The sequence below is a fragment of the Leucopleurus acutus genome (genome assembly GCF_964270905.1).
Source record: "Leucopleurus acutus genome assembly, chromosome: 17".
Classification (NCBI taxonomy): Eukaryota; Metazoa; Chordata; class Mammalia; order Artiodactyla; family Delphinidae; genus Leucopleurus; species Leucopleurus acutus.
In genome coordinates this window covers 15,943,692-15,960,187 of record NC_139159.1, presented here as the reverse complement: position 1 = coordinate 15,960,187, position 16,496 = coordinate 15,943,692, and the positions used below count along the sequence as shown (strand labels likewise).

Genomic DNA, 16,496 nt, shown 5'->3' with positions numbered 1-16,496 from the left:
TTCATTCAGGATGACTTCAATCTATTAATAAGCGAACATCAAGAAAGTTCAAGAGAATTAGTTTAGAACATTAGATCAAGAGCAATCAGTTTACCTAATTGTACTTGTTATCCAGTTTTATATCTTCAATTGTTCCCAAAGTAACACGAGCCTTGTCAACTGTATTTTTTTAAGTGACAACATTAATTTATTCTGTTTTACTGTCAAAGACTATCAAGCTTTAAAAATAAATGTCAAGGGGCTTCCCTGGTGGTGCAGTAGTTGGGAGTCCGCCTGCCGATGCAGGGGAGACGGGTTCGTGCCCCGGTCCGGGAAGATCCCACATGCCGCAGAGCGGCTGGGCCCGTGAGCCATGGCTGCTGAGCCTGCGCGTCCGCAGCGGGAGAGGCCACAACAGTGAGAGGTCCGCGTACCGAAAAAAAAAAAAAAAAAAATGTCAGGAGCCTAATCAAATTTAATCAGGTCTTTTCACCAAATGTATAAATGTCTACTGTACATTGTATGCAGTGTTCACAAATAAACATTATATATAATGCTCACATTGACAGAAGATCGCCAGCTCTCTATCTCAATACACCATGTCAAAATGGACATTGACTGGTTTTCCTCTTCATGAATAGGAAGCAATGAATACATGAATACACAGCAATCATTATCTCAAAAGAAGTATCAGTGCTTACCAAGTGTGCTACAAATTCAAACTGGCCAGAAACCCTTGTCAGAAAACTTCCAGGAATATCAGTTTTCAACTCTGAGGATCTCTGACTAGAGAGGTTGATTCCAGGCTGACCTACAGGAGAGGAGAATCCGTTTTACAGAGTGTTGTTGGGTGACCGGGGGAGAACCTGGGAGGGAATAAGCTGTCAGATTCAGGTGTCAGAGGTGACTGCAAGTCAAGGAAAATCTAAGTGTTCGGTGTGCCAGGCATATGTGCTCCTTTTCCAATTGCCCTTTCACCTGATTTCCTAATTCTCCTGTACAGTCATCCCTCAGTATCCTGGGGGATTGGTTCCAGGACACGCGCCCTCCGCACCATCCCAGAATCCACGGATGCTCAAGTCCCTTATATAAAATGGTGTAGTTGTTTGCATATATCCTATGCTCATCCTTCTCTATACTTTAAATCCTCTCTAGATTACATATAATACCTGATATAATGAAACGCTATGTAAATAGTTGGCAGCACGTGGCATATTCAAGTCTTGCTTTTTGGAACTTTCTGGAATTTTTTAAAAACATTTTTGATCTGTGGATGTACTACCCTTGAGGATACAGAGGACTGACTGGTTAGTGAACAGTATGGCTTGACCATGGCAGGCAGGGCCTTTGAGTTTTGCTTTTCTCATAAACAAACTTAGCTCCTCATGCAGTGTCACTGTCATTTGTGACTGTGTCCTCCGGATTCAGTCAACTGCGAAGAGCCCAGTCAACAGGTGTCCCCAAGGTCACACACCTGGAACAGTGCCCGTGGTACAGTGGTTTCGTTAGGCTTGGTGCCTGCACGGAGGTCTGTTCTGTTGGAGATGAGAACACAGAATCCCTCCCAGGATGGAGGTGTCGGTGTGCCCGTATCAACCCGAGGAGAATCTGTAAACTGTTTTGCATGTCAGGTTACTGTGTTCATGAGAAAAACAAAATCCTATCCTCCTCTTGCTTTGTTTGCATTTTCAAGATAGGGATGTCTTGACAACATGATGGCTCAGGTCTCTTAGCACCTGGGATAGGGCCTTTTCAAAAGTAGATATTAAATTCCTTATCTGCTTGTTATCAGCTCCCCCAAAATTAGCTCTGTATTTTGGACCTTGTTCTCTAGTTAGTTCAGCAACATGTTTCACTTACTGTCTTTACTACACAGTTTTACCGTTTACCATTTAACAGGTTTGAAGAAGTGATACCACCCAGAAAAGTCAGGTGACAGTCACTTACTTGAATCTCATAGTCACACGGTTACATTAATGAATGCAATTATATCCTCCCACAAGCCGAATCTGCTTTGTAAATAAAGTTTTATTGAAATACTCCCATACTCCTTCACCAACATCCTGTCTGGGGTTGCTTTGGCACCATAATGGCGGAGTTCAGTCACTGCAACAGAGACCACATAGCCCACAAAGCCTAAAATATTTACTATCTGATTCTTTGCCAAAAAAATGTGCTGACCTTCAATTTCAATATGTCCAAAGCTGGACCCAAATTCTCACCTACATCTTTCCCTCCATCCCTCCTTCCTAAGCCCCATGCTCATACTACAGTCTGCCTAGCTGCCAAACCACTAGCATGGGCATCAACCTTCCGCCTTCTTCTTTATCCCATTAGTTATGGATTTCAATGCCGAATGACTTTTATTTTTTTTTTTTTTTTCCTGCGGTACACGGGCCTCTCACTGCTGTGGCCTCTCCCGTTGCAGAGCACAGGCTCCGGACGCGCAGGCTCAGCGGCCATGGCTCACGGGCCCAGCCGCTCTGCGGCATGTGGGATCTTCCCAGACCGGGGCACGAACCCATGTCCCCTGCATCGGCAGGCGGACTCTCAACCACTGCGCCACCAGGGAAGCCCCCAAATGACTCTTTGAACCTGTAACTCTTCCTTATCCCCACTGCCTGCATCTGGGCCACCAGCGTATGCATCACCTGGATGACTGAGTTATCCTCCCGACTGGTCTCCCTTTCTCAGTCTTCATTTGTCTCCAGGACCCTTGCTACACTGGAGCTAGAGTCCTCCATCTAAAAATGTAAATTTGATGACATCAGCCCCTTGTTGAATTCTTTGCCTGCCACTCCAGCCTTATCTGTGTACTCTATCTCTACAGAGTCAGGTCACATTGATGGTTTTTCAGTTCTGCAACATGCTCTCTCTTTCTGCACCTTCACACGTGTTCATGTGACTACTTGGAGCACATTTGCATACCCTTTTTATTGGCATGTTTGTCTTCCATCATGAGGAACCTTCTATGACCCTGCAAATCGGAGCTATATGCACTTCCTCTGTGGTCACCTAGCATTCTGCTTTTCCCATTTCATAACCTTTTCCAAGTTGTTTTGTAATCTCTCATTTTTATTGATGAATCAGTGCCTTCCTCTGAATGTTAAACTCCAAGAAGGCAGGAACCATATCTGTTTGGTATACATCATTATACTTCAGGCTCCTACTACGGTGCCTGGAATAGTGTGAACGTTCAGTCAGTGTTTGTTAAATGAAATGAATGCTCTTCTGAGTGTTTTCACATCCATTATCTCAGTGGGGGTAAAGTTGAACAATTTAGAGAGGATTTTAATGAAACATGAGATGTTAGTGGATTAGAAGATTAAATTATTTGTTGTTTTATACTTGTAGGAGGAAGGAGAACTAAGAGACGGGAAAACTGGTTAGGAGAGTAGAAGCATTTAATTCTACCTCGTAAAACAAAGAGGAGGAGTTTTTGAAAAAACTAGCTTGCATTATTCAAATTTCATATTCCTTCTAATAAGTTGTGAGATTGTCCATCTTTTAGGGCTTCTTTTCTTCACCTGGAAAAACTTTACATAGCGTGATTTAAAAGTCTTGTAGACTTTGATCACTGAATTTGTTTTCTTTGGGGGGAGGTTTATAGAAGTAAGTAATCGATTTCATTATAGCTCTTCTATTTCCAAACAAATTGAGAAGGAATGTATTTTTAAAGATTTAATTGAGTTTTCAAAAAAGGGATAAAGAAGTAAACACCAAGAAATAAAGGAATAGGCAATCAACTGGAGGAAATCTAGGCTTAGAAAACTTAGGTAAGATAAACGACTTTGAGGACAAAATTATCTCTAAACTATCTGGAAGTTGAGGTGTAAAGCATAATGCGATAAGACACATTGCTTGGTGTCTTTAGCTTCTTCTCAGATATGAACTTCCAAAGCTGGAGAGCTGAGCACCATTCAAGATAGACTTTCCAGACAAGTACTTGAAGTCCAGCTCCATTTTGAAACTGTTAAAAGAGATTGGTGTGTGTTCTGTATAGGGTGGTGGCTATAAAGATTGTGTATGGAGATGTAGATCACAGAATATTTAAAGAAAAAAGAAGTCAAGACTTTTTCTTTAAAACACAACTTTGAATCTAATGAACTCCATAAAAAATAAATTCATTTGAACTTCCTGATTCTCTATAAAACATGGAAGAGAGATGCTTGGTTTGGAACATCTTGAGAAGATGCCACAAACATCTACCTCTGCAAGAAAAGCATCTAATATAGATTTAGAGAATGTTTATCGTTCACCAGGCGGCACAGTATTCTAACAGTTCTATGAGATGAGTTAGCTCAGAGTTTATGTTAATCATCCCGATTAACACAAATTGAGCATTGAGTGGAGTTGTTTTGAATTTTCTTGCCGTAATTAACCAAGAGCCTTGAAAGTCATCATGGTGGTTTCTAGGTTCAAGGATCACATATCCAGTTTATATGAGGAAGTTTGCCATCTTGTTTGCTATGCCAGAGGACATGCAAAAGCTACGGGTCTAAAAGTGATAGGAATCAGTTAGGTTTTCAGGTTAAACAAGAGACATAGGGCTGTTTCATGTGATTTAAAAACAGAATTTACTCTGTCAGAGCCCATTCCTATCTACCCTGACTCATAAGGCTTTGGAGAAGCACTTCAACTTGGAGGTAATACTGAGATCACACAGTTTGACACATGGAAGGCCTTGTTGGTAGAGTCAAGGCTGATAGTACATTAATAAAGGCTACCACGTCTTTAGGTGTTCTCCACAGTTCTCTGTTTGGTGAAATGTCACATCAGCGTCTTCATGAGAATAATCATTCTTCTTATTAGACTGAGAGATTCCAACCCATATCTAGTAGAGTGATCTGACAAAGAGGTTGGGGAAGAGCCAGCACACCGGCACATCTGGAGTTTGGGCAGGTGGAGACTGTCTGATGGGTGAACTGCTTGGACTATGAAAAGAACATACCTAGGGCTAAGAGTAGAGGGTTTTTTGTTTACTCTGGAAACAGGATAAGAGTCTCTTCCCGACTCCACAACCACTGCCCAGCTCTTCCTCTGAGCTGGTTGGGGGTTGTTTTTAATTTTGTGGTTTCTCTACGATTATTTCTGTGGTTTTTCTGAGTTTCCCAGATGAGTACTTTTAATGTGCTGCCTGATTTGGGATATTTGGTTCAAAGAGATGAAGACACAGGAAGAGCCTGTGATGAATGCCGTACAGAGTATGGCATTGCTCGTACATGAGCTCTCCTCATCTTGCCGCTCCCTTGTTCTCACATAAAATGAGGGAGAAAATGGAGAATTTTAAATTTTCAAAGAAAAATCCATCTGATTCCATTTTCCCTGGCCCAGGGGTTTTTCTTTTCATTTCGTTCCATGAACCAGAAGCCTTTCTGTAGGCAGGAGCATGGCTGGTAAGGCAATTGTGTGGACCTCTCAGTATGGCCAGGAGCTATTTGTGGGATGAGAGAGAAGCAAGTGGACCTGGAGATGGGGTCCGTTGTCTCACCACAGAGAACCACAAAGAAAATCTCCCCTACTTGGTACAACCTGTTGTCTTCCACCTTCCATTAATTTTTAATTATTTCTAATCACGCGTTCTTTCCAAACAAGTCTAGCATCAACTATCTCTTAAATTATTTACTGATGTCTGTAATAGATAACGTAGAATTTGAACAGAATGAAATGTGCTTTACTTTTCCAACTTCCCTATGGATTAAAACAAGGATAATCTTGGCACTGTGGTGATAGAACAAGAGATGAAAGTCCTTGCTGTATTTCCACAGAGTACAGTACAATCCACAGCCCGTCAACGCCCATTAAAGATTCAGATTCTGATCGATTGCGTCGAGGTTCAGATGGGAAGTCACGTGGACGGGGCCGAAGAAACAATAATCCTTCTCCTCCGCCAGATTCTGATCTTGAGGTATGTCATTGGCAAGGCCCGAGTAAATAGCAAGGTGTTTTAGTAGCTAACTGGTGATTCTGTATACCTGCTGTGAGCAAGGTGTCCAAATGCCTTTGTTACTGCATTCTGTTCCATATTAACTATAAGTAAGCCAGTTTTTTTTTCCCATATTGAAGATAGAGCAGTTATTTATTTCTGTTTTCTCTTCCACTTTAACTATGTAGTAAAGCATTTTTTTTTCTCTTTAGTGAAACATCATAAATTATATAATCCTGCTTCGACAAAATTCTCTTGTACTGCTCTGTCATTGCCATTTAAATTAAGTGTTGTACGAAAAATGCTTAATAAAATCCACTCGGAAATTAAAGACACGCTATGTATATTGAGAAAGGAAAACCCAGGACATTCTAAACAGAAGTGGTTATCACCTTACAAGACATATTTTGGTGGAGTTCAAGGCAGGAGGGATTAAATAAAACTTTAAAGGGTGATAGATTTCATAGCCTTGAATCCACTGGAATTGTTTCTTTTTATTGCCCAAGTGAAACTGATGGTAGAAAACATGATTCTTTTGGCTGAAAAGATGGAAAATTTCCAGCAGAACTTGTATGAATATGTACTGGTGTAAGTGGGATTGGTAAGAAGAAGAAAAGCAGGCTTGGGAGGCCTTTTGTGGGATCTCAAAGACCTTTTTGAAATGAGTGCCTTCAATAATTCGATTCCAAATACCCCAAGAGTGTGTCAGGAGCATGTGTTTTGCATCTGCTTAAGTTGTTAACTCTGAAATCTGAAGAAACTTGGGCAGGAACAATATATCATCCATTTGATAACATCGCAGCAGATAACGTAAGAATAGATGATGTAGTTTCAGTTTTTATGGGCAATTTTTAAATACTTGGCTTGATAAGAATAAAACACAAGATTAGTTATTTGAACACTTCTTAATGAACAGAGAGCAGAGATAAGGAAAAGATCAATTGAGTGATTTTTCATTGATTGCCCCTCTCTGTCTTAGACGTTATAAACAAACTCATTTTAGCTTATGTTTCATTTCTTTAGAACTAAGACTAAGAAACAACTACAGAAGTAGGAAGGACCTATAGTCTTTTTTCCTATATTTATGTCAGTGTTGCTAATGTATTTATCCTCTTGCACCTCATTTGAGGTTATATCTGAGGAAAGCTAGGAGATACCCTTTGGAACAGCTGTGTTTAAAAAAAAAATAGTAAATTCATATTTTTCATTTGTCTCCCATCTAAAGACTACATTTTCATGTTGAAGTTAGCTGAATAGCAGGTTTCTCAACCAAGAGAAAGACACAGTGATTGGTTCTTCCTTTGTAGAGGGTGTTCATCTGGGACTTGGACGAGACAATCATCGTTTTCCACTCCTTGCTCACTGGGTCCTACGCCAACAGATACGGGAGGGTGAGTACCACGAGGCATCAGTTTTTAATTTCTTTAGAGTAAGTATTCCTAGAATTGAATTTTTTTATCCAAATGGGAATGTGGCTTAACTTTAAATAATACATTTAAAATATAAAAAGGAAGATAACTTGGTTTATTGAAATAGTCATATATGTAAGACAAGGACATATAAATGAACAGAAGGAGTTCTTTTTAGGCTCTTAAAAATGAGATAAACTTCATGCAATTACATTCATTCTTATTTCAGACCCCAATGAATACAGGTGATTGGATGCTATTCTAGGATGAAATAGTAAAATATATAGATGATACAGAAAGGTCTTTTGTGTTGTATTTTTTTGTCATGTCCTTTTATTCTCTTTATTCCCAACATATTCAATGGAGCAAATATTGTGCTTGATATTGTCTTCTGTGATTACCAGTGTTAGTATTTTATTTTCAAAGCACCTGTTATGAATGTCTTTATTAGTCCCTTTGCTATGGAGCTAAATTTACGCGAATGCTTTGTAAAATTGGGCCTCTGAATGACAAAGGACCAATATGTCCAATTCTGAGCCGTTACAATATTTATCTTGGTGGTATAGGTACAGAATAATGTTATAGATCACCTTCCATGAGTACAACTTCAATTTCAATGTTCTGCATTTGGGTTTCTCAAAACCTTGGAAATCCTTTCTGATTGCTTGGTGGTTCCATAAACCTTTCCCATGCAAAAATCATGTTATTTAAAGTGCGTTTAAGTAATTTCTGAAATATCCTGTGAATATGATATTTTTCATCTTTTTAATCTTTAAAGAAAGATTTAAAGATTAAATCTTTTTGAAGCCTTAGGAAGTGAATTCTTGTGTCTTGGTGACTCCAGATTTGTATCACAGTTGAATGTTAAAATTGATACATGTAAAATGGTCATGCTGTCTTTACAGATTTTATGCAGGTATTCATTCTTTCAATAAATAGTTATTTCAATAAATGCATATTGAGGGCCTGATATGTAGGTGTCTGAAGGTGAAAGTAGAGAAATGATCAATGAGCTTCACAATGCAATCTTCCTTCTTTTAACCCTAAAGCTACACCTAACCCAAAAAAGGGTTGGAAAAATGCACATTTATAAGAACAAGAATATTCCACCATTTGAATGTCTGTCAGAAATAAGATATATGTAAAACACAATATGTCCCATCTTATTGTTAAACAAATTTTCTATGAGAAGACAATTAACAAAAACACAGATTATAAAAAAATAAGGTCATAGAATCAGTCATTCAAAATAAGTCTCTATTTGTGGCTAGCACATAATAAGGATTCAATAAATATTAGTTGTGATTTTTTATATTATTTCTTCTATCAATACTATTACTATCCCTATTTCTACAAAAACTACTACTTTAAAAGCCTGAAATATCAAAGTGCAATGAATATGAAGAGTCTTGAAGATCATCTTAACAGAACAATTTTAATCTCCCTACAACTAACTCCTAAGGAAGAGAGCTGGCTCCTGGAACTCAAGGAAAAGTGTTGAAAAGGGCATGCACTTAGGAAACCAACATTTGAAAACCACCCAGAAAGTCTCAAGTCTTTAAAAGCTTTGTCACTAGAGGCCAAATTGATGTAAAGAGAGTTGTCTTGATCAGTGTGCTGTTAGCCATTGAAAGGGGTCAGTTTAGAAAGAGGTGGTGAACATCCCATGACCACACGACCTCGTGTCAATCTCTGGCCATAAATTATTGGTTTACACATGGAATTCACACCTAACCTAGAAGCCACTGGCAGCTTAGAATTTTTCATTCGGATTCTTGACAAGATCTAAACCAAACATTACAAATATCATGAATTTTATTTTTACAAGTGTCAACCATTAGTACTTTGAGACTTCAACCGATAGTATTTTGTTTGTTTGTATGTTTAGTTTTCTCATACTAGGGCATGTGATAAAAAGTTTTACCTTCTGTAATTTCCCAAAGCCAAAGGTATATATTCTTTCAACTATGGATGATTTGAGATGTTTAAGTGTAAGCTTACCCTTTGTTTATAAGTTGATGGGGGTTGGGAAGAGAGCAACTTCAGAAAGCCTGGTTGGGGAAAATCTTCCTGAGCATGACCCTTTGAGCCTGAGGTCAGAGTGACCTGAAGGGTCCAGTTGAGAATGTGCCTATCAGGAGAAAGAGTGTTCTAAGCAGAGGAAACAGCAAGCACAGAGGCAGGAAGGGGTTTGATGTTTGAGAGACAAAGAGGCTGGTGTTGCCTAGCTTAGTGTTGGAGATGCAGAGTCAAGAGAGGTGTGGGCTGGGATGAGGGCAGGTACAGAGTGCCTCCCAAGCATGGTCAGCAGGGTTAATCTCATTGCACGCGCCGTAGGAAATCCTTGGAAGACTTCGAACGGGGACATGACAAGGTCTGATTTAGATTTTTAGACTACTTTGGTTGTGTGGAGGATTAATGGTACGGGGAGAGGGGTGGAGGAAGAGAGAGGAGGTTTCAGGGGTGATCTGATGCATTAGCAGCACAGATGGAGAAGCTGATTGGATGATGGATTCTATTGTGTTACTGCATCTAAGCTCGTACTCCTGACTGCACGACAGGCCAATACTCGAGAGACAAGTTGTTGGGGCAAGGAATAACGACTTTATTCAGAAAGCCAGCAAACCGAGAAGATGGTGGACTCGTGTCCCAAAGAAACATCTTGCCTGGGTTAGAATTCAGTCTTCTTTTATACTGAAAGGGGAGGGAGTAAAGTCAAACATTTGCTGGTTCCCATCAGCCTCTGGAAGGGGTGTGTTAATTTCTTCCTCCCTGCAGTCATTCACAGGTGGGCCTGCTCAGAATGTTCGCTGTGAGCTAAACAAAGGTATTTTAGCTTAATGCTCATTACCTGGGAGGCAGGGTTCCCAGAGATGGGCCATTATGTATAATTTAAGCTTATAGGTGACATCCCTTTAGGGATTAACTTGTAGTAGAATACAAAAGGTTCTTCCCTATTGCAATTGCAGATAGAGAATTAGGATTTAATTGGACTGTGCTGGTGGGCAATAAGTAATAGGCTCAGGGTTTTGTCCTGAGCACCTGGGAGAATAGTCATAGATTTGTTGAGATGGGGAAGAACTAATTTGGAGGGAAAATGGAGAGTTCAGTGTTATACTGGTTTGAAATGCCCATTAGACATCCACTTGGACTAGGCAAGGAGATACTTGGAAGGTGAGCCTGGGGCCTGGGGGAGTGGTCGGGGCAGGAGATGTCAGATTTAGTCAACAGTGCACAGCTCAGGATCGGAAGGTCCTCAGACAATATTAGCTTGCTTTCTTCCTAAACACCTTCTTTGTGCTGGGCACTCTTGGTCAGCCTGTGGTCCCATTGCTGGGCCACGCCCCTTCCTGACTTTTGAAGATGCTGTTGCTGAGGATGTTGAATTGTAGCCTGAGGCATGCAAGAAAGCTTGCTCCATGTTCTCTTTATTAGAGAACTTCAGAGTCTGGCAGAACTGCTCTCAGATCTGATAATCATGTCTTATAAAACTGTGGCTCAACAAGGATTCTTCCAAACAATAATAACAACCAAGCTGATCAGAACTTGCATCCCCCTAGAAAAATGATACAGATGAACCGGTTTGCAGGGCAGAAATTGAGACACAGATGTACAGAACAAACGTATGGACACCAAGGGGGGAAAGTGGTGGGGAGGCGGGTGGTGGTGTGATGAATTGGAAGATTGGGATTGACATGTATACACCAATATGTATAAAATGGGTAACTAATAAGAACCTGCTGTATAAAAAAATAAATAAAATTTAAAAAAAATAATAAGAACTTGCATCCCTCTTGTTTGCTCGGGGCACAGGAGAGAAATCTTAAGGCAGTTCAGGGGCGGGCCGTCTTTCTTGGAGCACAGGTTCAGGGATGTTACTGGGCTTTGTCAAGGGAGCATGTGGCTGTGCCTTACTCTTCAGGCATATAAAGCATTGAATACCCGACAATGTGATCGCTGTCCGGTCTCTATGGGAACCAGATACTTGAGAAGTAGCTTAGTCACAGTAGCTTAGGCTCCTGGATGAGTAGGCTATTCAGTAAGGGGATACAGGATCTGGTTGATATAATGCAAAATTAGGGCATGTTACAGCAATATGTACCCCAAAAAAGTTTGAGAATGTCCCACCTTCCATGTAATCCTAGCTGTGGGAAGCAGTCCTGCTGGGTGTTATAAGGAAGTGTTGTTTTATAACAAAGGTGATGGGAACAAAAAGAGGGTGCTAGCTACAGTTCAGATTTTAGGGAAGAGAAAAGAAAGAGCATATTAGCAGGAAAATGAAGTCCATGGGTGTTACTGTAGATTAGGTTGTTGTTAATAATATCCTAGCTTTTTTTTGTTTAATGCTTCTTTTTAAGTTACTTTCAAACTAAATCCAAATTCCCCAATTTTACTGAAGAAAACTAGTCTTGATATTTTTTGTTGAATGTTCTCTTTAAGATAGACAATGTAATAATCTAGTTGTTAATATCAAAGCACAGACCCCAGATTTGTATTTAAAATAAGTATTGTGCTTATGTCCCAAGCATTATTCCCTTTTGGTGGGAGGACTTCCCAAGATACCCAGTATGTTGATTGTTTTAATACTTTCTTTTTATTGTTGCTTTAACACCTGTGTCTCATACAGATTTGGGCTCGAATAGGTCTTCAAAGTCTTGAGCCTCACTCCTCATTTTATACAAAAACCTAAATGTGTGAACACTTAGGACAGCATAAAGCTTAGCATTTTTAATTTTTAATTTTTTTGCGGTACGCGGGCCTCTCACCGTTGTGGCCTCTTCCGTTGCGGAGCACAGGCTCCGGACGCGCAGCCTCAGCGGCCATGGCTCACGGGCCCAGCCGCTCCGCGGCATGTGGGATCCTCCCGGACCGGGGCACGAACCCGTGTCCCCTGCATCGGCAGGCGGACTCTCAACCACTGCGCCACCAGGGAAGCCCAAAGCTTAACATTTTTAATTGTAGGCCCTACTTATTAAGAATCTCCTGTGCCCAGGACTCAGTTAACTCATCTTTAGTGCTCTGAAACTGCTATTGCCAAACCCATTTACAGATGAGGGAACTGAAGAGGTAGAGACCAAATGTGAAAAACACTTAGTATCGTGTCTGGCATAAAATATGTATTAGTTGTATTTTAATGTAGCTGAACCTTGGCTGTCAAACAAAACAAAACAAAAAACTCCTTGCATCTGGCTTAGTTGCTAGTGAGTAAATTATGGTAGTGTCTTTAAATTGTTGAAGTACCAACATGTGATAGGCCTTATGGTATAATAGAAAGAGCATCAGATTTGAATTCAGATAGAACTAGACTCAGATCTAAGCTCTGATTTTCAGTTCATTGACCTTGGGCAAATTGTTTATCCATGCTGAGCCTTAGTTTCCATATCCATAAATCTGACTACTTATAATTGCTTTAAGAATTCATTGCTTTAAGTGCCAGTGATTTTGCAATAAGGCTGGAGGGGAAAAAAAAAGATGTAAGTCGTGTCATGAATTTGAAGGGCCTTATTAATAGCAATAATCCAATAATAAAAACAGCCTATGTCACTGATTGATCTGGTATCTGCTGTCTGAGCGTTTGTTTTCTAATGTACCAGCCTTCTAGGAAGGTCCCCATTGTCATAGTGAATTTAGATCAACTGAACCTCCCTAGTGAGTGTATTACTGTGGTCATTCAGCACATTGATGAAAGAAAAATTTGACAGCAGCTTATCTAACCTGTTTCATCAGAACATTCTAGGTAGCCAGTAAAGATAGCTGTTCTTACCCTGTTTTAGGGTAAGAACTCCCTAAAACTCCACACTCTGTTGAGCCACCTTCCTTGGTGGCTATAGTTGTCAAATTCTTAGCATGGCACCCAAGCAGCCGGACATCCAGGGTCCTCCTTGGGCTATAGAGGATCTGGTTACTTAAACAGGATGATCTCTCTTTTGGAACCTCCAGACCAGGGTTTCATAAACTTTTTTGATAAAGGGTCAGATAATAAATATTTCAGGCTCTGTGGGCCATATCCTGTCATAACTATTCAGCTCTGCCCTGGTAGTGCAAAAACAGCCACAGATAATATGTAACTGAATAAATGTCAATAAAACTTTACTTATAGTTCCCAAGTTTGAATTTCATGTAATTTTTACATGTCATGAAATATGATCCTTCCACTGAATTTTAAAAATCTAGACCAGAGATTGACAGATCACATCTCATAGGTCAAATCTGGTTCATGGCCTGTTTTTGTAGAGCTTCCAAGCTAAGAATGTTGTTTGAATTTTTAAAGGGTTATATATATTAAAAAAAAAAAAAAAGAGAGAGAGATGAAGAATTTGTCTCAGAAACCGTATATGGCCTGCAAAGTCTAAAATATTTTTTGTCTGTCCCTTTAGAGAAAAGGTTTGCCTGCCCTCGCTCTAGATCATGCTCTGAACTTTGTGTTAGTTAATATTACTCCTGCCTTCAGGACATCGGGACAATTCAATGACGGCCACAGTGTGGCTCACGAGACAGTAAACTCAATGCAGGCATTGTGTGTCTGCATCTGGGGCCCCAGTGAAGCACAAGGGAGCACATGAATTTGTCAGGGTAGGCAAAATGCTGGTAAGAAATAGGCCCCAAATCTCATGGCTCAAACACAACAGAAGTGTATCTGTTTCCTACTGAACGGTCTTGAGTAGATCTCCCAGGTTGCTTGGTTTAGGCAGGCTTTGGCACTGCAGATGATGGTTGTACCATCTCACCGTGTAGCTTCTGAGGCTTCTGTGATCCTTGTCATCAGCTTTCTAGCCCACAGGGAGAAAAAGCAGGGGGGAGCACGAGTGGCAGGCTTTATGGGCCAGGCTTAGAAGGGTACATAACCTCTGCTCCCTTGGCCCAGCGCAAAGGGGACCAGGAGATGTAGCCTAGCTGTGTGCCCAGGAAAAAACAGAGAATGGGTGTTGGTGCATGGGTGGCCGTGGCAGCCCCAGTTCTCAGCTAAGAAGTATTCGACAAATGAGTAAAACCCAGAGCAGACTTTCAAACCTTTGTGGTGGCTCTGGTCATCCCAGCAGGGAAGTGCCCTAGGGCTGTGTGACAGGTGTGCTGAGTGGCCACTTACTCGCAAAGGATTGTTCCCTGATTTTATTCTCTTCTTTGTGTATCAATGCCAAGTTAGATCAAAATGATGAAATAAATTAGGGTTCCCAATATAACCTTTGGATACTGTGAATTGACGTGGAACCTAAACTCTCAAAATGAACCAAAACACAATGTTTTTGACTATCAAAGGGATTTCCAGCTGAAAGAGCCTCCTTCATCCCTTTTTTTTTTTTTGCCCTTATCCCGACAGTGGTTCTCTTTCCCTTTAACTGGCGGCCTCTTCCTGCTTACTGGCTATAACATAGACTGAAATGTATGTTCCTGCTACCTTATTGAATGAAGCCTATTTTTCATGTTCATACATGTAAAAGGGAACGCAGTGAACAAACGTGAATCATCACAGCTTTCCAGCCACCGTACTGGCCTGCCACCACCAGCTTTGGACCTCCCTTGCTCTAAGGCCTGGAAAAGCCCCTTGGAGATAATGCAAGTCTCACTTGTTCTGTCTTCATCTTCCCATCTATAAAATGGGAGCAATCACAGGGCTGTTGGGAAAACAATGTAAAGCACCTAGAAAAATACTCATAGGCACTTTGTAAATAAGAGCTGTCATTGCTTACTTTGGGGGGTTCAGAGGAGGGAGTGAGCAATAGTGACTACTTTGTCGTTCCAGGTAGCAGACTGGGAGAGGTGGAAGGAGAGTGTAACCGTTTAGGGAAATGAGAGGCAAAGTGGCTGGATATCTATTAAGTACATATAGAGGATCGGAATTGCAGAAGATGAGTAGCAGAATATGTACTGAAATGGTAATAAAAACACTGCACCTTTGTTCAGCTTTTTACAGTCTGCACTGCCATCTCACATTGATTAAATATCCAATTAGTTCCTTCTTTTTTTCTAATGAGGAGGCTGTGGCTCAGAAGATTAAATGATTGGCCCAAGGAAGCACATCTATTAACTGACAACGTCAGGAATTTCATCTAGTCTTCTGATGGGCCCATCACCCTCAAAAGGGGGGTGCCAGGAGCCCTGAATGCCAGGATTTTGTGATGTGGGCATGGGGATGCCATGAACGATATTGAAACAGTAGAGCGACATGATGGATGTGTACCATTTGGAAGATTGATGTGATAGCAGAGAAGATTATTACAGTCCTCCCCGTAGGAAATAATAAAGGTCTAAGAGAATGGCTGTAACACTAGGAAGGAGAGAGAGATAGGAGAGTGGTTACAAGTGAAATCTAGATGTCTTTTGATTGGATTTAGCCGTGTAGGCTTTTTGCTGGCAGTGCATGGGCCCCAACTTGGCTAGATCTGTTCTGGCTTTCTTCTCCTTCCTCCCTCTTTGTACCACGTCTTGGCATCTGTCCCATGTTTGGGATTCATTGGGTTTTCTCCACAATCACAATTCATCTTTGGAATGGTGAAGTTCTTACCCTTATTCTCTACTTGGGTATTATTTTCATGATGTTGAAAGAGAGTCTCTTAAATAGGAGAAAATTAGAGCAGTCGAGTGTCACATATCTAATCAGTAAAAATGACCTGATTAGCCCTACCACAGGTTTGGATTTTTTTCTTTTTAAAATCATTCAGTGAGTAATTCAGCTGTGATTTTTTTTTTCATGTGTGTACCTTCTCTCCTGGTAATCCAGATTATTTCTTAATTGGCATCAGAACTATGCCCAACTCCTAAACCTTGGCATTTCACACCAGCTGTTCAGTGATAGGGCCTTATAAAATTGCAAAAAGTTAATATACCATTGACGGTGTTGATAACTTTAGACAGGTTAGAGAAAAGAAAGAAAACAGTGGAATCTTTGGGTCTCATAGGTTGTACATATCATTTACATAACACTTTTAGAAATATTTTTAAATGAAATAATATTTTAGCATATTTTTTTTTCCTTCTCTCCAAGAAGGGAGCTAATTTTCTCATCTTATCTTTAATCCTTCCCTTGTGAGCAACCAGCATGGGGCCTTGAAAATAAGCCACTCCTGGACTCAGAGCGCCTGCCCATTCCTGTTTTTCAGCTTCTTTTTCTCCAAAACAAAAGATCCTGAATGGGGAGAATTTATTTTAAATGGCATTTGGGCCCCGTCTGTGGCTGTAACATT

The 16,496-nt window shown here is 40.5% G+C and overlaps 1 protein-coding gene across 9 annotated transcripts in view; it reads left to right on the top strand.

Moving 5' to 3' along the window:
- Positions 1-16,496, top strand: part of EYA1 (EYA transcriptional coactivator and phosphatase 1) — a gene marked incomplete at both ends in the record, with an annotated part of 313,784 nt that overhangs the window by 234,965 nt on the left and 62,323 nt on the right. For all 9 annotated transcript variants that reach the window (XM_082859020.1, XM_082859019.1, XM_082859015.1 and 6 more), the window contains 2 exons: positions 5,748-5,887; positions 7,213-7,296. In XM_082859020.1, the coding sequence (XP_082715146.1) occupies positions 5,748-5,887; positions 7,213-7,296 (224 nt within the window). The remainder of the gene's footprint in view (positions 1-5,747; positions 5,888-7,212; positions 7,297-16,496) is intronic.